The sequence below is a fragment of the Coccomyxa subellipsoidea genome, assembly GCF_000258705.1.
Source record: "Coccomyxa subellipsoidea C-169, whole genome shotgun sequence".
Lineage (NCBI taxonomy): Eukaryota > Viridiplantae > Chlorophyta > Trebouxiophyceae > Coccomyxaceae > Coccomyxa > Coccomyxa subellipsoidea.
The window spans coordinates 2,341,001-2,365,169 of NW_005178038.1; the positions used below are offsets into that span (position 1 = coordinate 2,341,001).

General features: G+C 55.0%; 2 protein-coding genes across 2 annotated transcripts; one reads left to right on the plus strand and one right to left on the minus strand.

The window, feature by feature from the left end:
- Nucleotides 1-210: 210 nt before the first annotated feature.
- On the minus strand, nucleotides 211-21,069 carry COCSUDRAFT_41124 (DNA/RNA polymerase; the record flags this gene model as incomplete). The annotated part of the gene is made up of 43 exons (XM_005649332.1): nucleotides 211-393; nucleotides 876-1,010; nucleotides 1,341-1,370; nucleotides 1,606-1,758; nucleotides 2,188-2,280; nucleotides 2,789-2,806; nucleotides 3,028-3,111; nucleotides 3,545-3,728; nucleotides 4,193-4,411; nucleotides 4,857-4,933; nucleotides 5,281-5,493; nucleotides 5,894-5,998; nucleotides 6,182-6,284; nucleotides 6,502-6,735; nucleotides 6,995-7,137; nucleotides 7,540-7,749; nucleotides 8,130-8,314; nucleotides 8,951-9,090; nucleotides 9,384-9,568; nucleotides 9,866-9,976; nucleotides 10,315-10,481; nucleotides 10,856-11,071; nucleotides 11,493-11,574; nucleotides 11,819-11,914; nucleotides 12,263-12,412; nucleotides 12,764-12,940; nucleotides 13,418-13,516; nucleotides 13,910-14,092; nucleotides 14,397-14,561; nucleotides 15,122-15,392; nucleotides 15,782-15,993; nucleotides 16,500-16,592; nucleotides 16,944-17,201; nucleotides 17,575-17,605; nucleotides 17,766-17,967; nucleotides 18,264-18,375; nucleotides 18,586-18,708; nucleotides 19,009-19,119; nucleotides 19,458-19,604; nucleotides 19,924-20,058; nucleotides 20,367-20,492; nucleotides 20,725-20,814; nucleotides 21,016-21,069. 43 exons carry the CDS (start codon nucleotides 21,067-21,069, stop codon nucleotides 211-213), a joined length of 6,105 nt encoding a protein of 2,034 aa, XP_005649389.1.
- Nucleotides 21,070-22,002: 933 nt separating this feature from the next.
- COCSUDRAFT_53095 (Bet v1-like protein) lies at nucleotides 22,003-23,953 on the plus strand. Its single transcript, XM_005649333.1, has 4 exons — nucleotides 22,003-22,314; nucleotides 22,587-22,797; nucleotides 22,981-23,219; nucleotides 23,453-23,953. The coding sequence occupies exons 1-4, from the start codon at nucleotides 22,171-22,173 to the stop codon at nucleotides 23,558-23,560; spliced, it is 702 nt and encodes a 233-aa protein (XP_005649390.1). The 5' UTR covers nucleotides 22,003-22,170; the 3' UTR covers nucleotides 23,561-23,953.
- Nucleotides 23,954-24,169: the final 216 nt, after the last annotated feature.

Here is a 24,169-nt window from a genome sequence, read left to right on the forward strand (position 1 = left end):
TGATACCGACTGGTCAGGCCTAGGTAATAGATTATCAGCGTGCGTTATTCATGTAAGTCCTCTAGGGTTATATTCCACTCAGTCAAAAAGGTGCCGTGCTTGAGTTTGCACATAGAGTACCACAGAAATCTAGTCAGAAGTTGCGTCGCAGGTGCCATGTGGCCACACAATGCACATGGGCACAGTCCAAGCTGCGCGAAAAAGTCAGCGCTAGTGCGCGGCAGAGGGCATCTGCAGCAGCCACTCAGTGGCATCCTGCAGCAGCTGGAACCCGTGGTATGTCGCCACATTCCGGAACACAGTCAGCGCCTCCGTAAACGCGGCCGCCGGTTCCGTATTCGCAAGCGCGCCGCCGCACTGGTCGCAGTTGCGTCGCAGGTGGCCCCGCAGCACCTGCGCGAATTTGTTTCAATCTTGAATTTGGTGCCAAGACTGGGAAGGCTGGAGGGGAAGCACTGACAGTTTGCTGGAACGTAATTGGACCTTTGGGCTGGAAGAAGCGTGTGATAGAATCATATTTGGTGTCTCCTGGGATCCTGCCCCTTTGCATTTCACTGAACCAGGATTATCATGATGAGAGGTGTATATCTCCCGGGTGGGCAGAGCTTGTGAAATAGGATGATTTTGGCTGTGCCCACAGTCATTAAAGAACCCAGGAATTTTCAGAGGGCCACAATCTTGTATTGTGCAGACGCCAGCTCTCAGATTCTGGGACTCCACTGCCCCCAGGCGCAACAAAGGGAATTGTTCTGACGTGCACAGCCCAGCTGCCATCCTGCGCTAGTTACCATAGGCCAGGCACAGAAATGTCCAGGGAAAAACGGGGCCCTGCTACATCGCTCGGTCAGTGTGTGTTGCTCGTATAAGAGGCACACCTGGCGGCACTTGAGGCAGCGAAGGTCCTGCAGCTGATAGGCCCGAGCGCGCAAACGCACAGCCCGTAAAAGCTGCGCCTCGACCGTCGCCAGCTCATACGCGCATCCGCAGTTGCGGCAACTCCACTGGTGCTCCTGCATCAGCGCCACATCCTCCTTGATGAAACCTGTTGGAAACCCTCTAAGCACCATTGCTGTTCATGCATGCATCTGTGGATGCTCTTGTTGCAGACGCCGCCCTTTCTTGTTGTTCTTGTTGTTCACCGCCCTTTCCGCCAGTATGGCTGCAGGCCCAAAGATGCCGTGGACTCACATGCTGGTGCCAAGCTCTGCTCCATATATGCAGAGTAATGCAGCCCATATAATGAGTCAAGAGTGTTAGGACACAGATTAGCAGCGTGCCTGCAGTGCGGGGTCTCGGCACAGGTCCAGGTCGGTGCAGTCGTTGCAGTAGCTGCAGATGACGTTGCGCAGCACGAACGACCGACACGGTTCCTGCACAGCAGCCGGCCTCCCATCTCATTCACCTCAACTCTTGTCCAAGGGGAAGCAAGCAATGTCCCTTACTAATGGGATTGAGCAACCAAAAGGCTGATTGGAAGTATAGTAGATGCCGGGCAATGGTCTGGAGCCATAATCAGTTGGTGTGTATAACAAGTGCCAGGGGCAGCATCAGGCACAAAAATACATAAAAAAAAAAAAAGGCGAGCGCTGGAAGGTGGGCTCGAACCTGAAACTCGGCGGCCGGCGCGAATTCGAGCGTGTGCGTGAGCAGCAGCAGGTTGCGGCGCAGCACAAGCACCTCCTCCTCGATTGATGCGTCTAGCCGCAGTGCGTCGCACACCGCCCGCACAAACGCCAGCGCCGGAGTGCCCAAGTCCTCCTGTGCAAACATGTCTGCCAGGTCACCCTGCCTGACATTGCTGCTCGTGTGCAATCAACAAGATGACTTGGAGGGTGGTGTGTTGAAGTTTTCTGAGTTCGGGAGCAGCAAAGAGTATAGATGTGCGGTAACCTGCATCATACTTGCCATTTTGCAAGCAGTCGGACCCATGGCATGCAGCTTCAGGACCCCCAATCGGACACGCTGCAGGCTGCTACTGCATACTCCTGGCAGGCAGCTACAAGCCGACCAGATCTTCATCACAGCGCTGCCATGCACAGCACTATTCACTAACGACAACTTCAGTTGATGCGAGCGGCGATCAAAGAGCTAAGGGCGCGCCTCGGAGAGGTAGGAGCCGGCGAGGCGGGGGAATTGGTGGGAGGCATCGCCGTCGTGCGGGCCCATGTGGCGCTCGATACGCTTGACCACGCCCAGCAGCTTGCGGCTGAAATGCGCCGCCATATTCGCCTTCAGCCACGCCTCCTGCGCAGCCGCCGCGCCCCTCGCCTCGGTCACCGCCTGTTTGCGCAGCGCTATTGATTATCACGATCACACGCCTGTTCCAGCCCAGAGAACTAGGTGCGTCGTGGCAACCTCTCAATCACTTCCCTCCAGCCTTCCCTGTCTTGGCCCTTTCTCCCCAACAGCAGGTGAACCCCTGAGAATCCAGATCATCTCTGGTGCAACCCTAAATAATAACCTCCCTCTCACCTCCCAGAAAATCGAAACGCTTATCCATGTTTTTGTGCGGTGTAGTAGCTCTGCTGAAGGGCCCGCATGAGAGACCGAGCAAAGCTATATGGTAAGATGGCTTCTGGTTTTGAACGCTGAGCAGCAAACAGCAATTGCAGTAAATTAACACCCTTTAGGGGCCTCAAAGCCTTGCAAGCCTCTAGCAATGATAAGGGCAAGAGAGGATGCGCGCCTGCGACCCGCCCTGGGAAGCGCCCTGGAGCGAGCAGCGCATGGCTTCGCGCCATGGCAGCAGCACAAACTCGGTCAGCGTTGTCAGGAATGCCTCATGCACCTTGGGCGGCAAATAGTCCTGCGCGCGCACACATTTGGTATTTTAATTGCAGGTTGACTACTTGTATCACCCTCTACAGGATGTTCGTGCTAAGAAGCAACGCCTGTCTGCAGAGAAGCCGCCATCTGTTACACCTTCAATTAAATGGAACCGGAAGCAACGGAAGAATACATGCAGATGCAAAGTCAATGACAGTGGAAAGAAGGTAATATCCAGGAAAGATATTAGAAGAATTGCACCTTGATGGTCCAGATGTAGTCAAGGGCCGGGGACTCGAGTGCGTCCTCATCTGGCTCCGGCACATGCAGCTCGGCCGCGCCCCCCTGCCAGATACACAGACGCCGTCACCCTGCCGCCCAAATCCCAACCACGAATCTTTTTTCTCATACCGTGAGGCTGCAATCACTCCTCCCATTCACCCATAACAAGATATGCGGTGATCTATCCTTTTAGGCACCTTCCTGTCTAAGCTTTGGTATCCCTTGAGGGAAAGAACATTTGCAGCACGAATTAACAGGGACCTTGTGGAAAGAGGTTTGGCAAGTGGAGGCCTGTACTGAATTTGAGCTGTCCTGCTCGGGTGCAGGTGATGGTGTTTCTGCCCATGTCCCTCCTTAAATGACTGCAGTGCCCCTTTGCAGGAGCCAGGCTTGCCTTTTGCACATGCCTGCTATGCAGGTTGTGATGAATAACCCCACCTGGAGGTCATGTGGTTACTAAAGGCCAGAGAAATGAATGCGGGGAGGGGCTGGAAACCTGTGTGAGCGCGCCGGGGTGATTAGTCAGCGATTCCTGCAGCTGCGCGGGGATGTCCGCTAATATTCCGAGGTAGTTGTAGCGGTCGCGGAAAAGCAGCGAGTGCCAGAAGCGCTCCGGGTCCATCTTGAGCAGTGAGAATAGGTCGCGCTTGCCCACAGCATCCAACAAGTAGTCCACGTACCTGCAGGCATATTTGTTTAATTATAGGAAAGTGACGCTTGAAATTCAAGCCCCTGCTCTGACAGACAGGCGGGGTGCGACGTAAGGTAGGGGTTTGGACAGGAGATCTTGCACAAATATGGCAACGAAGACTAGAGTTTGCAATGTACGCTTCCGCATGCATGCGGCAGCGCGTAGCTTTGCTGCTATGCGGTTCCCTCTCAGGTAGGCCTGTATGATAGAGGATACATTGGGTCGAGTGCTGTGAGATGTGGAGTATGCACAGCCAAGCCTGTACCCTTGCGGGCAGGCACATTATTCGCCAAGCATTGAAGCTGTGATATTTAGGCTGTGCAGAGGCCGACCATCTTTATTTCACAATCTCCCAAGCATAAAAAAGGCTGTAATGCCTGTTCAGTCCCAAGGTGGTCTTGCAATCATGGGCACATGTACAGATATATGGCATTTTGTACAGCAGCGGCACACCCGACGGCGGCGGTGAGGTTGTGTTTGCCGGTGGCGAGGATGAGCGAGTGCGCGTCGGCCGCCACGACACGCGCGCCCAGGCGCTTGAGGTCGGCGACTAGTTGCGCCAGCGTCTTGCGCATGAGGCCCATTACGGTGCGCTGCAGCCCCGAGCAGGCCAGCGCGGCCGCAGGGCTGCACAGCCAGCGCCACAGATTTGTCAGCAGCGCGTCGCTGAACCTGCACCGCAGCACACACGCGAACCACTGTCAGAACCCCTCTGCTTGCCTGCCACTGAGTCACTCTTCTGCCTGCTGTTCTTTGTTTGCCGTGAGCTTTGCAGGGTCTCAGGATTCAAGGATTCGACTGACGGCGGTGATAGGCTCTTGAAGACTTCTGTGAGGTTGCAACATGACCACATTCATTCCAGGCAACTTGTGGCATCTTGTGCCATTATTGCCTTGTGTTTTGAGAGGTGGTGAATAGAGATGGGACTGTTGAGCATTGGTGATGTCTTTGTAAGAGTGCACATCATGGCCCGCAGAGGAGAGCGCGCCTGTTGCCAGTCTGCATGGTGTCGGCGAGCCAGTTGTGCACGAGCTGCTTCAGGACCTTGAAGGCCGGGCCGGCCCCGGGCGCGGGGCCGACACTGGCGGCTCCTTCCAATTCTGCAAGTGCCTCGCACTTTTCCACGGCCGCCACCGCCAGATGGTACAGCTTCAGCTGCACGCACACGCTCCGGTGCGCGCCCGGGGCCACCACCTGCATGCCACGTCAGCGCCATGTCAGCGCCAGCTCTGCGGTGCGCATGTGCCGGCATGCAGAATGCTGCAACGGCCTTTGCAGAGTTCCAGGAGAGAATCCGACAGCTGTGTGCAGTCACTGGATACTTTTGCTGAAGGGAATCAGATCGGCTCCGTGTGCAACGGCGACACCCCTGCATTGGCATGATTGGCCTTAAATAATTACTCCCATGCTGTGAACACCCATGGTCCCCCACCACAGCAGGTCGAGGCTGGAGCTGTCCACCATGATGGCTGATTGGGGGTTGAATGACCCTAGCAAGTGCCCTCTGACATAAGATACAGCCAATAAAAAATTCAGCGCACCTCGAGGGGCGCTGGCTCGGAGATCAGGGCGTCCTCTTCGGCGTCGTCGTCGGCGCGGCCGGCCACGTCGGGCAGGGCCGGGTCGGAGATCCAGAGCAGGTGCCCCGCGTCGCGCAGGCAGCGCGCCAGGTGCGCGTCCGCCACGTCCAGCATCCAGTCACCCCCCAAGTTGCCCAGCGGCAGGTGCGCATACCGCGCCAGCTCGATCCGGTCCTGTCGCAGGTGACTAGGCAATGATGAAGTTGAAATATTGAATTTGAAGTAATGGATGGAAGCCTTGTCTTTCCAGCTGGGGTGCTTGTTGCCTTGGAGAGGTGAGCCTTAGTCCCATATGAAAAAGGGGTTTGGATTTCTATCGTCTGAAAGGGAACACTCTTGAAATGCGCCAGCAGAGCACTCGCAGTGTGAGCATCCCGACCAAGACTGAGGACAAGGAACCATCAGAACATGGAAACGAGCATTGAGAATAGGCTTGAAGGAGCCTTTTCAGCCATGCTTGCGTCAGGCAGATACAAGCTCATTGCGAGGCCACGTGTCTTGTATGGTCTTTCCGGGTGCAGCAAACGCACAGTAGAAGACGCGTGCTTTGTGGGGTCACATGAGAGAGTCAGACCTGGAACCAGAGCGCTGCTCCAGCCAGGCGCATGACGGCGGTGCGCGCTGCCTTGGGCTGCCACCCAAGCGACGGGTACGCGCCGTCCGCGCTGTGCGCCGGCACCTGCAGTACCCGTGAGAACATTCAGCACACACTGACATGTTGAGGAAGCTGGATCATTAAAAAGACCGATTAGAGCAGGTTTCTCCAAGCAGATGTCTCCCTCCTAACAGGTAGCAGGATGAAGGACCCAGGACATTGGTACGCTGTCTAACAACTTCAGAGGTATCTGAGGGTGAGGGCTACCTGGCACGTGGGGAACTCTGCCAGCAGAGGCATGTCACGTGTCAGCCTTGCGGTGCCGCCGGGCGCTTCGGCCACCACCATCAGCGGCCCTCGATGCCGCTCCCTGCATGTGATGCGTGCACAAAGGTCAGCCCGACTCTTGTTCCCTGCCGGGTCTCCGCAGTGGTCATGATCAGCTGTTCTTTGGCCAATATTTCATTACATGTTCTATTCAAAGCGCCAGACAACAATGGTGCATCGCTATGCTGGACCTAAATGCAAGCTTGGCTGCTGTTTCTGCTGGGCATAGAGCTTCGCCGAAAAACGTGACGGGCAGTCACCGCAGCTGCAGAAGCGCGTTCTGCACGGCGCGGGCGGCTTCGGCAGTCGTGCGGACGTAGGCAATCTCAAACTCGACCTCCGGGATTTCGATCGGCTGCGAGGCACCGCCGGCGCCTTCGTCAGGAGCGGCCGGCCCCGAGACGTGCGCCTCGCGCCAGTGGCGCTTGGTTGCCGGGACGCTCACCTCGCGGCTGCCTGCACCTGCCGCCGGGTTGACCACCACCAGCAGGCACCTGCCGGCACATGGTCACAGCTCAGGCGCTTCTCAGCTACAAAATTCTCAAGTAACACAGGCAGGAGGTGATTCTGGTGTGATGGGAGGCATTTGCGTCCAAGTGAAGGAGGCTGCTGGGAGAACAATTTTTCATGAGCAATTGCTTTCCTGGACCTTCCATGCAGCTGAAAGGCAGGTGTTCAGAAAGTATTGCATGTGACGACACCACAGTGCAGCGCAGGCGCATAGGTTGAGGTTTGTTAAGAGAGGATGCACACTTCTTTGTTGGCGGCAGGTGCAGTCCGTAGACGGCGCGGCCGCGGGCGGTGTCCTGCGACGTGTACAGCGCGACGTGGCGCAGCAGGCTGCCGCCATCTGGCGCCTGCGCCTCCAGGTAGCTGCACTCCGTCGTCGTCTTGGTCTGCACAAGGCAGCATCCCAGTGTCAAACTATCGACGCAGGTGCTGAGCACAGCATATCCTTGGGCGTTCCACAGCTTTACTATGCGGAACATTGAACACATGTCGGGGTGCTGGAGGCAACCTTGCTCTTCCTTCTGTTGCCCATAAATCACCCAGAATTGGGCTCAAACCCCAACAGGACCTTGATTACTGATTATGAACTCATGACAGAAAGGCACTGTGGTCCGGGCTTTGGCCGTGGGGGCATTGGAAAGACGGATTCTGGAAAGCTGCATGGGAGGGCACATACTCCTGGACGGAGCCAGAAGCAGGGGCAGCAGTCCAACGCTTCCAAGTTCGCATGGCTTTGCATGAGATGTGTTCTAGAAATGAGATTGCAATCTGTTGCAGCGAGAGGACACGCCGCGTGCCTGCAGGTCAGTGAGGTCGAAGCCGTCGGAGAGCGGCCGGGAGCGCACGGCGGGCGCGACGGACGCGACGCAGCCGACCGACAGCGCGGCGTCGAGCGCAAGCGGCAGCCGCTCCTCCCACACGTCGCGCACATGCGGCTGCGAGAGCACCACCGCGATTTCCGCATCCCGCCGCCGGAACTCGTCCTCCGCCATCGTCACCTGCGGCATTGGACGCTGCTTAGCAGGAACAAAACCTCTAAAGGCGTCCACTTTGGAAAGATCGTTCTGAAAGGGGAGCATCACGAGCCATAGTTTGAGCACTGCTCTTCTGGGGCCACTTCTGTGCGCGGGGATGGCTTCGTGACTTCTCACAGACCTTGGCCGCTGCCTCAGGTTACACACTCAGATCTGTGTGGTCAAGAACTCTACTTGACCTCAAAGATCCTCCCGTTGGGTCAGCAACAGATGCTTTGGCTTGCTGGGATGCGGCCACTGATCTGAACTGCAATCTGTCTCCCTGGCCATGTCTCCATGCCAAATCAGACCCCTGAACTCCTTCGCATCCATCCTCGGTGGGCCGAGCGCGGTGCAGTGCTCACCTGGTAGAGGTGGAAGGGCTCGCGGCCGAAGGGCAGCGAGCGCTGCACCTTGAGCCCACCGAGCGTCTGTGCGGGTGAGTCAGCGTCGGTTGGCACACGCGTGGAGTTGACGTAGAAGGTGCGAGGCACCCGCAGCGGCACAGCGTACAGCCGCGCGCCCACCAGCACCCACGCCTTGAACACCCCTGCGCGCGATGCATAGCCCCTTATCAATAGGAACGTCTCAGAGGACCACCAGATAGGGCACCCAATGCATGCAAAGCAGGAATGCTTGAAGATAGTCCATCGTTGACACTGGTACCCACGATTTTACATCCCGTGCTCACACCAGGGGTGCTCAAGAAGCTGCTCTGTGGGTAGACTAAGAGTGCCCATGCTTGGGCTGTCTCCTGCTTGGTCTGGCAGCTCTTCTGAAAACAGGCCATACTCCATATGCCCTTCTCCGCACTGTGTGGGAGAGGGCAAAGGATACGAATGTATTTGATGACAGATGCTTGCCTGGCGTGCTGGTGGGGGCAATGTGCACAATCTGCCAGTGCGTGTGCGTGGCTTCCTCTGCCTGTGCTCGGAAGAAAGCGCCCACATCCGCCCCTGCAGCCCAACACCTTGTCAGCAATCCTCCAAACAACAATCAAAGGAGCAGAAGTTGAAGCCCCCTCCTGACAAATGACTCTTGCACTTGCTGGGGCTGCCAGAGGCTCGCACAATCATAAGTGGTCTGCTTCATTTCATCAACATGCACATTAACCTAGAACAGCAAGCTTGAAACCAGCACGTCTTGCCAACGACTTGAGTAAGCATTGAAAGAATTGATTGGTAACCTCTAGGCGCGGGCTGCGGGTTGCTGCCCTGCCCGCGGTCGCGCTCGCGGGCCGTGTCGATGCGCCGCTTCTTGCGCGCGGCCGCTGCCGTCCGCCAGCGCCGCTTCTGGTGCCGCAGCCATCCCACCGGGTCCTCCTTCCTGCTCACAGACGCAGCAAGCCAATTTACCTCTTCTGATTGCAGGCATAGACAAACAGGACGATAGATCATTCTGAGGATCTCCAGGCTTTTCATCTAATATTGAGCCAATATTGAGCACTGTGCCAAAAATCTGAAAGTCCTGAGGGCACAGGCTCCTCACCCTGCATACTTACTTTTGTTCCATGCAGGGCATCATGCCATGCCCTGCCCTTTGTGAGGCCATCGCTTTACACTCCTGGGTCTGTGCCACCATCCTTGCCACCACCAAAATTTGCAGGCGCAGGATCGCACCTGTTTGGGCAGGGCCCCAGGTCTTCCTCCTCTTCCTCGTCATCCGCAGCGCCGCTGGTGCCGGCCGGCCGGTTCCGTGCGTCGCCCCGGTTCTCCCGGTCCGCCTCCGGCCGCCGCTGCACCGTCGTCGCCTTCGCCACCCTTTGCCCCGAGGCCCCCGCCGCCGGCCTCGCCACTCCCATGTCCTGCACAGGTCACTCGAGACCAGTCACTGACAGCAACGCCATGACTTTTCTCAGGACTTTTGCCTTTGTACAACTAACAGCTCTGATTTAGCCCAAACCAAGACCTGAAGCAAAGACCTGAAGCTAAGACCTGTAGCTAAGACCAAGCTAAGACCTTGACAGTTTTCGTGAGGCTAAGACATATTGGCAATCCTGCCTCAAAGTGATGACAGCCTAGATAACAAAAAACTTTCCATCATGAAGGACAAGAGCTGCTTGATACTTTGCAGGGCAGTGCACGAGGGGGGGGCAACTAACCTCCATGTCGACATCTGCAGCGGAGGGGCTGGCCGCTGCCTCGAGCGCTGCGCGTGGCCGCAGGAAGCCGTCCATCTTCTGCTGCTGGTGCCTGTCCTCCTTCTCCCTCACCTGCACAACCACAATTCTTCACCTCAGAAAGCCGTTCATCGCAAAATAGGCGCGATGTTGAGACTTTTGCGCTGTGCTCAATTGCTATGCCAGTGTGATCTCCCCTGATTCCCATGTGCTTCGCATCAACGTCTCAGTCCTCCACAAGTCTCGAGGACATGGACACTTTGCTTATTGCCCCCCAGGAGTGCAGTACTCTTCTTTCAACAGGACCGCGATCAGCCAGTGTTGGCAGCTTTGTAGAGCAGGATGTTGTGTTCTTAGCTAAGATGTGATGGCAGAGAGCCTTCAAGCGACAGCAGGTGTCCAGGGAAGGGAGAGGAGGAGATCGCGCGGACCTTCTTGTGGAGCCAGTCGGGATGTTTGACGCGTGGGACGGGGTTGGGAACGCGCTGCATGGCGGCTGGGATGGTGATGATTTTCTGGATGGCGCTGCCTAGGCGCTCGCGGTAGTAGTCCCAGTCCACTATCGCCCGCACGTCCGGCACCTCGTCCGCGCCGCGGCCTGTGACATCAGATGATTCTTGATCGCACGCCGAGCAATTATGTCTGTCATGACACCCGCTAAGTATATGCCAGCAGCAGCAGCAGCATTCCAGGGCTGAGCACCAGCTGTGAAGGCTTCAGTGTGGCGCCAGATCAATCAATGCAGGCTGAACAGCCGTGATCACAAGGGCTGCGGGCAGGACACCTTCTTGGACATCACAAACATTTGATCAGCCCAGGACAGTCCCCATGCTGTGCTGGTTTTCCCATAACCGGCCTCATAACCCAAAGTAATAATGCTTTGCATGACATGCAAGATATTCAATGATCATGTTGCAAGCATGCAGTGAAGAGTTCCTAGCTTGCACGACAGTGGGGAATGGGAGGCAGCACCTGAGGACAGGTGGCCGCACCAGCGGCGCAGGAAGGAGCGCGCGACGGAGGGCTCCGTGGAAAAGATGGCCACCGGGATCGCGCGCTCGGAGGTCGGCTGGTTCTCGGGGCGCTTCGCGATGACGTAATTGCAGTTCAGCCCCTTGTCCTTGATGCGCTCGTCGCCCAGGAACTGCGCCAGCCGCTTGGCTGTTGTTATTGCGCAGCTCTTGCGCCCTGCACCGGGCGCCACATTGAAAGCGGCCGTCGCCACATTGAAAGCGGAAAGCAAGGCAACTTTGCGCTAGTTCAGGCATTCTCTGGGGATCCAGGCATTTGCTGAGCACGCCGCGTCATTTACAGTACCAATATTCATGTGGCAGCAGATTGCAAAGTCACTGCAACGGACGGACTTTGAACATGAAACAAGACAGCAATGCAAGGGGCTGCCGAGAGAGGACTGAGCCCCGGCAGCCTGGCAGAGCTGGAAGGGCAATGGGTGTCTATGCAACGCTGTGCAGGCAGGATTGTGAAGAGCAGCTGCATAGCGTTCTTAAACCTTTTGATCCAGCAAAAGGTCCACCAGTGAAAGCATATAGACAGTCACATTTTGAGGGTTTGTGCTCAAGGATTTTCTGAGGGCAGACAAGGAGCTCACCCTCGTACTCGTCCATGGCTTTCGACATGGTGGAGGACTCTGAGATGTACTCCAGCAGCTCCTCATCTGTCACATCCGTGCCCTGCCACACGCCAACTCCATTTTATGGCCGTCCCATTCGGGCATGTGACCATACAGCACAACAGGATACAATCCCATGCGTCTCCAGACACCACAACAGGCTGAAAAGGAGAATACCAGGATTGCACCGGCATGGAATTTCACAAAGAGAATATACTATCAATATGTCGCCACAATATTGGAAAAAGCAGATGTCACCAGTACAGTGGCATGGCGCTGGACAAAGAGAGCATGCTGGGGCGCACCTGGGTGTCCAGGAGATCGAGCCATCGGTCAGCGACGGCCGCCACTGCCGCATAGCACTCCTCCAGTGTGTCTCCCGCCAAAAACTGCTCAAAAACCTGCGCATGCGCATGTGACACGATCCTCGACCGTGCTCGGCGCTTGCAGGGCAAGGAATGCATTGGCATCACGAACTGGCAACAAGTAACTTGTGCGATGCCACCGCTATGCCCCGGGCTGTTTCTGGCAATGCGCACATAAGCTGCAGTTGCACGACGCCGGCTGCAGAGAGTGACTTGCGGAACATCCGCATGCAGTCGCATGCAGCATATTCCATGCCGCTCATGCTTCCATTGTTGCACGGGAGCACACTTGCCTCTTTCTAGGACAACGGGCCCAAGCCATTGTACGGCAGTTACACACAGGGGACCTGGAGTCTGGCAGGAAGCTCAGGCACAGCAGCGCACCTCGGACTGGAAGACCTTGATGAGCTTGAGTTCTCCGCGGCGCTTGAGCTCAAACCCCTTGAGCTCAGCCAGGGTTCCGTCGGGGTTAAACACCGCGTACCGCTTCTTGATTAGCTTCCCCTCCTCCTTGCTGGCCGGCAGGATCATGGCCTGCCCATGTGCAAACCAATACTTCAGTCCGTCTCTCTATGGGGACACGCAATTTTTCTGAGTCAAGCTCCTAATTTCCGTTTATTCCTGAAGGGACGCTAATATTGCCCACCCTAGTCAAAGCAGAACAACGATTGGCATTGCTGTGAGCGAGACCCGGCCATCTCATCTCCAGTATTGCATGTGCGTTTGGGCCAGCTGCAGACCTGACTTGATGCTGCCACACTTACGTAATCACCCTCTGGCATGTCTGTATGATTTATATGAGTTTGATGACTTGGCAGTGCTCGGAGAGCTCGGGTTTACATTCCTACAACACCCCTAAACCCTGAAAGTAGACATGCATCGCACCTTGTAGGGCCCATCGACCTCGAACTCGATGGACATGCGGGAGGAGGTCTCGTAGTGCTTGGAGTCACCCTCCAGCAGCGTCTGGTACTGGTCGTTCGTGTTGTGCTGGGCCACCATCACGTTCAGCACCACGCACGGGTAGCTGATGCGCAGGTCCTTCCCCTTGCGGCTCTTCAACTGCGCGACGGCACAGAAGTACTCATGACTACTTATCATCAAAAACCCAATCACACATTCAATCTTGCCCCACCGGCTTCTAAAATGCGCGCAGGCACACAAGGCTACCTCTCAGTAATCCTTACAATTGTGCTTATCGCTGGGATACAGGCCTGCCGCCTACAGGCCCTTTTGCAGTATCTTGTTCAACAACACATAACTTTTGGCCGTTCAGGCTAGGATAAGATTGCGCTGGCCTACCGGACCTGAGGTTAGTCAGCAGGTCTGCTTGCTGCTGAGCAGTGAAGCAATGCATTGCATTCCTGTCTACCTGTGCGAGTGGCTTTAATACGCAAAGCGGAAAAGTGGGTTGGACCTCATCTCAGTGAGAAGTCAATGGGGGTCAGAAGCGCCCCAACCATCAATAGACAGACAACCAGAGGACGCGGATGGCCCCACACTTGACACACAGAAACCTAAGACACAGGGTGGCCGCACCTTGAAGTTCTCGGGGAAGGAGCCCGGCAGCGCGCACCAGATGCCGTCCGTGTCCAGCTCCAGCCGCGTCCCAATCTTGCGCACCAGCTCAGCCGCCCTCTGCACAGCACAGCGCCTCCCCCAGTCTATAATAAATGCCACTTGAATCATCACTTTTACATCACTCAGCTGCGTACATGCAGGATGTTCTTGTCAGCATGAACCACTTGCTGCATTGCTCTTGCTCATCTAGCACATGCCTTGCTTTGAGCGGTACTAGACTTGTTTGCATAGCCGGAAAGCTAAGCAGGCGCCATGGGTTAATGAACGAGGATGACAACCACTACAGGCCTGCTCAAGTTGGTGTGCCTGTTGGGCACCAATGTTGAAGATAGAGGACATTCTGGTCCACAGACTGGGCTGTGTCTGGGAAAAAATTTCCTAGACACAGCCAAAGTTGAATTGTGTGTGCATGCAGGCAAGCGCAGCCAATCAATCAGGGGGTGTTCCCACCTGGATAATGCGCGCTCCGGTGTAGGTAACGACGCCGGCCATTTCCATGGAGTACCAGCGCGCGCCGCGGCGCATGACGTAGCCGTAGAAGGAGTTGAGGATGCACTTGTGCGCCAGCTGCAGGCTGTCGTACAGCACCACCATGTCCGCCGCCTCCTGGACCCTTATCGGGTTGCCCTCCGCCTGCGCGCCGCCGCGACAGTCATTGCATGTACTGTCAGGTTGGCTCCAATGGGTTTCACTGTGGCCTTGGCTCACAGATGTGTCCGTCCCATATACACATTCCTCATACAGACAGAGCACTGGACATTGTATGGGTCTGGGTGGAGATTCAAACCGCAATGCTGCAGCAGTACGGACAACATTCGCCTTGAGACATGCAGAACTCTGGATGGAGAGTCTGTTCTGCTAGTGGCATGCTAGACATGCCTCGATGTCAGCATGCATCCAGCAGAAGGAATGGGGCCAAATCGAAATATGTGCAGACCTTGGCTGCGTCGAGCTTGCCCTTCCAGGTCTTATTGAGGCCCTTGTACTCGTAGCGGCGATCGCGGAAGGAGAGCACGGTGCCGACGTAGAAATCATTCTCGCGCATGCACACCCCCGCCTCGCGCGCCTCCGTCACCGGCTTGTCCAGCACGCGCTTGTAGACCTGGACACACCAGCAGCGCTGTCGCTCTCGATAGGGATGATCTTGAGCAGGTTTGGACTGCATTTCCCTGATGATCCTCTGATCAGCCAGGGTTCGGGATACACATGGCTGCCCATATTGGGTCCAGCAGGCAATATTGGAGGCACCAGCTAGGACTGCAGGACCCACACAGAGCTCTTGGTCGGAAAGGGAGCTTTCAGTGTTAGGACTTGTACCATGCATGCATGCATGCATGCATGCATGCCTTCTTTTACTGTTGTATATTGATTACCCCTACTTCTTTCACCTCCTGATCCCTTCACAGAACCCAATTATATCATTCTCAGGCGCTTCTGCCACAATAGGGGCATATGTTGCCAATCGGGCTCTATCATGTGCAGTTACACCAAGTTGGAGAATTTGCATATGTAGAGTTCTCCGCAAACAAGATGGGTGAGTGGAGGAGCCTCATAGTGCTGTGGGCTGCCAACAATCTTTTCAGACACCTCTGATGAAGTGGCCATGCAAAGAACAATAAATTTCACATTTTCCATCTGTCAAGATGAGGTAGGCGCACTCACCCGCTGGCAGTACTTTTTGAGGCGCTCCTTGAGCAGCTTGGCGCGCTCCTCGTGGGGCAGCTGCCCGTAGTAGCGCGGGGGGCCGCCCTCGGTCTCGGGGGCGAACCTCTCGCTCTCCAGCTGGTTCTTGATGGAGAAGTACTCCGCGCTGGTGGCCGAGAAGGTCTCGCCGCGCCACTCCCACGTCATCTTGCGCAGGCACGTCTTGCCCGGCCGGTTGAAGTCGCACGCCGCGCAGTCCTCGTCCGTCACGATCGCCGATGGCTGCAGCCTGCAAGGCGCCAATCACAAGAAATCGTGTCACTCATGTGTTCCACATGCGTGCGAGATGAAGTGTGAAGATTATTACCATGACTTCAGGCAGGGTCGCAGCGCTGGTCCAAGTTTGGTCACTGCGTGGCCCCATATGGAAAGCATGAGGAAACACTGTGAGCGCAGCCTCAAAGGGTGCTACTGTGCCTTGCAGTTGCTTGCACGGGACTAAATCAAAAGGCATCCGGTAAGATCCATGAAGTGCTGCAGCAGTGAACCTTTGCGTAATGCTATCATGTGCAGCAAATGCGTTGGGCCCTGCCCTACATGCCCTCTCAGAGCACATTGCGAGCCACCAGATTATCACTGCCTGGCAATACATTCTCAAGTGAATGCCCTGCGGCGCACCGGTTGGTGAGGATGATGTTGGGGTACATGGCGGCGACGTCCAAGTGGTAGATCAGCGGGCACTCCTCGCGGTTGGGCGTATCGCGCAGTCCTTCCAGTGATGCGCGGATCGCGTCGCGCACCTCCTCGTAATTTTCCACGTCGTCCATTGCCAACTTTCCCTCCACCTCGATCGCGTAGCGCAGGTCGGTGTCCAGGCTATCTATCAGCTCCTGCATGTAGATTTGAATACCACCAAAAATTGGCAAAGGGAACATGAAGTAGCACTGAGAGCAGCTCAGTATCAAGAGTCGTAGCAGCAGCAGCAGCATATCTCTGGAACATGGAGGGGATCCGTCATAAAGTATCAAAAGCTGTGTACAAGTGGCAGGCCCAGGTGACGACAATCATCTGTCTGCATGCCTGCCAGCCGCCAGAACCCGCCGTTCATCAGCACGCAAGTGCCTAAAGGGCCTGCGACTGTAGCAGGAGTTTGCTTGCCAATTCTAAACTAAATAAATGTATGTAGAACACACAGAGACAGCAGCACTGTGCCTGGTGTACGCAGGCGCCCAGCAACATGCAGCTGCCCCAGTGGGCTGCTTGATAAATGGAACCTAGTGATGCAAAGTTAAGCATGAGCAGAGTAAGGAAGGCGGCATGCCTGGTAGGCGGCGGCGTCGAGCTTGAAGCGGGTGGGCAGGTCGGAGCGGAACACGCCGGACTCGAGCGCCTCCACCTTGCCGCCGATGTAGGTCTCGCTCTCCAGCAGGTGCCCCCGGAACATGGGCTCCTGCACCTGCGTGTGCTTGTTGGGCGCCACCACGTTCGCCTGCGCGCACACGCATGCATACAGCCGTTCATCGGTGCTATTTAAGCATCCCTGAGTCTGCATCTCAATCCATCAAGCTCTCTGCATTGAGAATGACAAGGTGCGAGCCGGCCCATGCATAACTACAGATTAGAACAGTTGAACGAGAGGGCCTGACGACTGGTAGAGGGGATGTCGGAGGCAGATTGATGCAGAATTATAAGGCAGATATTTGTCAGGCATTTATCACTGAGCCACGCACATGCATTATGGCGCTGCAGGGAATAGAGTTGCTAAGGGGTAGCTGATAAGGGATAGCTGGATAAGGGGAGCTTCCATGTAGGGAGGCAATGCAGGTAGACAGGAACTCACCTGAAAGGCCTGCACCATGAGCAGCATTTCGCAGAGCGTGCCGGAGCCCTTGCGCAAGACCTCGTCTGGAGGCATGGGGATGATGGTGGACAAAGAGAAGATGAAGGGGTGGATGTAGGTCATGTAGAGGTAGAAGGTGGCAACGGCGTCAGAGACAGAGTAGGACGCCATCGTCTGCGGCTGCTCCGCCGCGAAGCGCAGCATGTCCTCGGGATCCACCTCGATCGGGTTGTAGCCCAGCTTGGCGCGCGTCACTGCCTGCGCGCACATGCCGGCAGGCGTCAGGCGGCTCCTTCCTGTGCATCCATCTGGCTATGCCCAGCTTGCATGCTTGCGTGCACATACCGGCAGGAGTCAAGCGCCGCCCGGCACATGCTTTGTGGGATACTAAAATTGCCTGCTCTACATGAATCTACCCGCAGCCCTGAATACAAGCCACGCAAGCTTGGCACGCCCGTCGGTGATGCAGGGCTTGCCAGCATGTGATGCTTGCAAAGCTTATGTTTGGCACTGGGACTAAAATAATTGTTTCCTGTCACTCAAGGTGGGGCAAGAGCAAGAGAGGGCAGAAGTTCGTGGGGCGTGCCTTGAGGCCGCGGCTGCCCTGTGGCAGGTAGGAGTCCCTGTTCACCCAGTGCATGCAGTCCATGTGCACCGCAGACCTGCACACGAGTACAACAAAAATATTCCCCTTCAGAGATACTCACGCAGGCCAGACAGACCTCCCTCTTCCTCTGAGGTCAGGGCAAGGGTGGACATCCGAGGAGTTTCCCTGTTGCAGGCATTTAGCGGTTGGTTGCATGGGCGCGCCTGGAGAGGCACTCGTGCGTCTTGGAGTTCATCTTGAAACCGATCTCCTCGTGCATGTCCATGCCAAGCTTGGCGGCGCGCGTCTCGATGAAAGGCCAGTCGAAAAAGTCGCCGTTGTAGGTCACGTAGACTGCCGGCTTCACCTGGCGCATGTGGTCAAACCAGCGCCGCAGCGTGGCCTCCTCGTTCGCCTCATTCCACACCACGAAGGGCCCTGCGCATAGACCCCCGGGAAAGGAAGTAAGGGCGTTTCGTCTGAGAGCCTATATGGGCATCATGCGCTGACAATGCAGAGTGCATGCATGCAAGTTGCTTCCGTCGCCGTCAGGACTGATGAAGATCACTTGCACAGCACGGAAGAAGCCTGAGCGGTAAGGATGCCACGGAGGAAAGGGCAGTGCCTTGAACGGGTCTGGCCTTCCTACCACACTTTGAATTCGAAGGTTGTCACATCTATTCTGGAGAGAGCTATTTCCTGGTGTTTACTGCTCCTATAGAGCAGGGGCGTACCTTCGAATTCGGGCTTGGGCGTGTACTCAAAGTTCTCGATGTCTCCTCCCACCACCTCCCTGTTAATGATGAGGTAGCCCTGCTTGTCGATCATGTACGAGATCATGAACACCTGCGCATGCATGCAGCTCCATGACTCATGCTCTGGTCGTGATCACCCTGCCAATCATCCTTCACCAGCAGATTGCAAGTGTCAACACCTGACACAAATGCGTTTGAACCCTTGATGCACCTACACAGAAGAGATGCACGGCTTCCAACTGTCTGGAGAACAGAGAGAAGCAGCCATGGTCATGGTTGCTCACAAGGCTGAAGGGCTGACCTGGTCATACTCGGCATTGGGGAACTGCAGGGGCAGCTTGGTGGTCTCGATATCGAATGCGCAGATGCGCGGTTCTGCTCTCTGCAGCAGGTCGGGCCGCGGCTCCAGGCTCACTTTGCCGCCCTGCAGGCAGCAAGCCTGAGGTTGCCTTGTGTGACTTTACTTATCCTTCCTGCTGCATTGTCAGTCACCATGCACACATCATGCTGGAATGGTGAACTATCACTTCTTGAGCGTTCTCAGGTCTGTTCCCTCGTTGGATCTGGTTGAGGAAAGGGGTGTGCAGCAGATATCACCCTGCAGCCGAGGCCTCAAGGGTCTTGCACAGAACGGCAGTGCTGCAGAGCTTTGAGCAGGGCATGTCAACTCTGACTCTCGAGACATGACATATGTAGCATGTGCAGCAAGTCAGTGTTGACTCACCTTGGCCCGCACATCATACCAGAGCCCGCAGCGCACATCAGTGTCGATCTGGAAGCGCATGTGGTAGGGAACATCGTACTCGCGCATGTCCACCAGCGCATCCAGAGCATCCTGTGACCCAAGGCAATTCTGGATTGCCAGCATCGACCATTTCAAGGCAGAAAGGTTGCAGGGCGCCCAAGGGAGCATCCTTGTTCACAATGTATCCATCCCTTGACGATGTATCCATTACTGGACAACCTCAAAACAACAGGCGTTTCATCATGTAGTATTAGATGTTCCGCCAAAGAGAAAGCAGCCTCCATACAATTGCCCTTTGGCGTGGAATGCTAAAGCAAAGGCAGCAACAAACAGGGGGCCTTCAATGAGACTCAGAACAGAGTGTGTAGATTGCTGTACAGGTCAAAGCAGAACGCTCTAATACAAGACAAGAGACAAATATATAATACCTGCAGGCGGTTGGCGCCAGGTTTCTGGGCGTCCTGCGCAAAGGCGGAGTAGGCGTCGGTGGTGGCGGCCTTGGAGCGGTTGCGGCGCAGGGCCGGCATCAGGTCGCGCTTCACGTCCATCAGCTGCTGCACCGTCCAGAAGCTCACCTGCGCGCACATGCCGGCTGAGCGCACGCGCATGTCTGCACATGATAAGAAGTGAACAAGCTATGAAGCCGCGAAGGACATGGTGAGATCCAGAATCAGAGGTCAGCAAAATGCGTGGAATTCCTGCTTGCAACCTCCATTCTCAGGCCGTGGGAATCACATATGCATGCAGTTGCCGCATGCACACTTCTGCAGTGAATTCCAGCCTTGCTTGACCAGAGCAAGGCAGCCTCAAACAACCTTGGGTGTTGCTAATTGGCCAATTCTAGTAAATCTCTCTCAGATTCAGGAGTAATGGGCACCGAAATCTAGACCATACCAGCAGCAGCTTGCGCTTGAGGCCCGACAGGTGGTTCTTCAGGTCCAGGTCCTCTCGGAACACGGTCTCCACATCGCGGATGGCCGTGGTGTACTTGCGGCGCAGGTAGGCGTCCACCTCAGCCTCCATGTCACCCTGTGCATGGTTTAAATTTGAAATTGCACCTGAATGAAAGCTGTCATGCCTTGATGAGGTCTGTTTATGGCCTGGTGAGACCAGCTACTCTCAGACACCTTTCGCTGGTCCGCACATGCCTCAGTCAGCAATGTTGTCTGCTGAAGAAACTTAAGAGTCTCGAAGGTGCCATGAGAGCTGCTTGCCAGCATGACCACCGTAAATGCTCTCCTCAAGTGAGGCAACACAAGTGCATGCACGAGGGCAGAGATTGCTGAAAGTCAGGGGAAGCTTCAGTTGCTTGAAGCCCTCCAGGTACTGGAGCGTACCTTGATCTGGAGGTAAAAGTATGGCGAGAAGGGGACTTGAGCCTTGAACATGGACCCGTCCTGGCTCATGAAATAGCAGTTAACGGCCGCCACTGTGTTCCCAGACTCCTTCTCTTCCAGGGTGGTCTGCATGTTCACATACACAACCATAATCTCCAAGTTTTCCTTGTTGCACAGGGCCTGCCTGACAATTTGGTAGCTCCCCAGGGCGTTTCACAGATTTGTGCACAATCCTTGTCTTGCGGTATGAGACGCATTGGCAAGTTGAAGTGTCAGGTGCATCCATCCCCTGCCAAATGTATTGCCTTCCCCTTCTGAAGGTCAGCACGAGGGCAGGAAGGACTGGGGAAGCACTCACAGAGTTCAGATTCATGAGCCAGCCCAGCCGCGTGCCCTCCTTGATGAGAGGGAACCCAAGCAGCTCCTCCAGCTCATGGTTGTCCTCGTTCTGCACCACGATTACATCATCAGGTGATTATTGATAACAATTACGGTGCACCACTAAACAAGGCTCAAAGCCGTTAGTGGAGGCCCAGGGCTGTATAGCCATGAGGAACAATAACAGCGCTGTGCATCCGTGTGACATAATGTGATTCTATCACTCCATCAGCAATGCTATTCACAAGCATCAGGCCAGGTCACAACTGACCTTGGGTCGGGAGTCTTCAAAGGCAGGTGTAGCCCCACTGCTGCCACCCTGCATTAAGTCTCCCCTGGTCCCAAGGAAGTTTCCATTGTTGCGGCCGCGGCCACGATAGCCGCCTCCTGACCCGCCCCGGCCTCTTCCCCTACCCCTGATCAAAGCAGTCCATTGCACAGTCAAGAACCATGAATCACTATTATAGAGATGCAGTGCTATTTGAGTGGTGTTCAAGCCGTCTGGTCATGCGTACGAGAAATGGAAGTAGTGACAACACGTCTAATTTTCGATGCTACAAGTATAGAGCCGGCTTGCTCCATCTTGCAATATTGTTATGAAGGCTGGGCAAGAAGGAAGACCTGTACGATCCTTGATCCCTGGGGCCCAGTGATGTCGGCCTCCCTGATCCTCTCCCGCTGAAAGAGGGGCCTTTGCCTCCCCTCATATTCCCTCCTAACCTTCAGGCTGGTTGTCAGCTGCTGGTCTCATGCGACGAATGTGACACTGTGGAGCAGAAGCTCAGCCTTGTACAAAGGCTTGATGTTTTAAAGAGTATGCAAAAGTGCTGATGAGAAGGCGTTGGGAGCAAAAGATTGCCTCGTCGATAGCTATCAGCGTTCTGGCAAGGATGTGAAGTTGATGCCCAACACGGAAAGCAACATCATCAGAGCAATCGCACATTCAGGAGCAATCTATCCTTTGCTCAATTCTTAAGAGTTTTGAGCTGGCTTTCCTGCTAGCACCTGTATGCTTGCCTTCAGAGCCTGTACTTTGTCTAATATGGTGCCAAAAGCCACAGTAACCTGTGCATGATCCTATCGATGCTTTCAGCAAACCCAAAGTTTCGTTGCCAAGGTTCTACTCACCTTCTTTACGTATCACTGTAAAGCCATGGGTCAAGCCATGCAATGCATGATGCAAAGAATGACAGATGGGCAGGCCACAAACTGCTATTTGAAAGACGACAGAAAGGATTGGCCGATGCAAAGGGGATGGCAGATGACCCAAATAATATTGCAAGTAATGATATTTTGTACTAAAATTGTGATGTGATCTTGACATTTGCTGATAGCCTCTGAATATTTTATCTTGCGCACTTTTGCCTGTCGCATTAGTCAGTTGAACTAGCTACAGTGTAGGTGCATATGAGGCACACACTCCAGCATGTCACCTAGTGATCTGCAGCTATACAGCCCATATGCAGAAGGAATGCGATACCTGCTGGCGCAGTCTCCAGATACTAGAGATCTCGTTCCAGAGGAGAATGAAGGCTATTGGGAACCGATCGGCAAGAAGAAAGACGTCAAGGTGCCTTTTTTATTGTGATTATCCCGAGGGGCTCGATTGCAAGCAGCTTGACGTTTCCTTGGTATGTTTGTCAAGGGACACATACTACTTCCCAGCATATATTCTGGGCACCCCTTTCTGATTTGTTGATCTACCAAAATTTTATGGTGTGTCGGAAGCCTGATCAAATCTTCAGAGGGCCGACATTGTCCAAAAATTGCACCTGCAAAGCTATGTTGCGGCACATGGGTTCAGTTGAGTCAGGCAGCAATTTGCACTTGCTACTTCTGCAGATGTACAAGGAGATAGCAAAGGCTCCAGAGAAGCTGAATAAAACGAGGGGCATCGGCATCATTGCCGCGCCTCCAGAGCTGGTGGCGGCAGTGGTTGCGGATGAGTATGAAGCTTGGGACGACTGCATCAAGGACCTGAAGACACTCACATCCGAGAGGGACCCTGCCACCGGTGCACTTGTGGAGATCTGCTGGACCAGATATTGCCTGCGTGAGTCTCTTGTTTCACGTTCACCTACCATCATTGCGTTTCAATCTATCATGTGATCAGGATGCATGCTGATGATGAGCATGGGGTGACATGCCGGACATGACAGCCCACCAATTCCAAATCTGAGCAAGAACGAGCAAATAATAGCTTCAGCATGGCTGATGAGTGGGATTTTCTGTGTAGAGGTGCCAATGCTGAAGGACAGGGACTTCTTGTACCGGGAGGTCACGCAGAAGCTTCCCAATGGGGTGATAATCATATACGGCCAATCCCTGAGCCAGGAGGAGGAGCAGCAGGTGGAGGGTGTGCCCTGCATGAAGGGTGTGATCCGAGGGGAGATGGGCGCCTCTGGCTGGGTAATTGCCCCCCTCGACGGCGGTGCTGCCTCCAGCGTCACTTACGTGGCCCTCACAGATCTGAAGGTGCGCCATTCAATCCATCTAGCCACTCCCTGCCAGGGCATCCTTGGGCTGCTTTTGCCTTGGTGGCTTCATGGCAATGTCATGTTAGTCCATAAAGCATGCTACACTTACAGGCCGCCTTTGCAGCGGGACAAGGTCTCGGCAACTCCTTGCATGCGGGGCCTGAGGCACTGTGAAACTGTCAGCTGTCGCATCAGAATGGCATTGAACTGCGCCTCTTTGCAATTGCACAGGGAAAGTTTCCTCCGGCGCTTGTGAATCAGTTCACTCAGGACGTTCCTCTCACAGTCCACGATGTGAGGAAAGTGGTCCTGAAGAAGTTGGCTGCTCAACATAAGTGAGACATGCACATGCAACTGTGAGCCGCTTGGGGAGGATCAAGAATCCGCTTGAAGGGTCCCGCAGATCTCTGGAGTCGGATCCAAAGTTGCCGCATTGCCAATGCAGTGCACGTTCATCATAGAGGATTGAAGAGAGATCAATGTCAGATCAGTACTGTAGTATGTGGGTTTGAGAGTGACTGTTCAGAGTCTGGGAACTTGTACTTTTCATTCGATGTACTGGTCAAGTATAAAAGGTCGACTTGATCTTGACGATCGATCTGTAGCCTGTTAACGTTATTGCTGGTAGTTCTGAAGTATCGTTGACATCATCTTTACCAAAGCGCTGTTGCTAATCGGCTCATATGCCGCCAGGGCGATGGTGCATTTGAGCTGTTAGAAAGCATATATTCCGACTGCATCGTTCTGTGCATCTGCATCAACGTTCGGGCAAGCTTTTGAGCACCCTATACTGATTATGAGCTACTGTGAGGAATACCAAAGCCAGCTCCAAAGCCGGACCCAGCTCGAAAAGTAAATATGTGCAGCCAAGAGAAGAATGTGCTGCAGCTACCACAGGCCTGCTGCATGATATGTAAACAGCACCTTCAATACAATTACCGTCAGAAT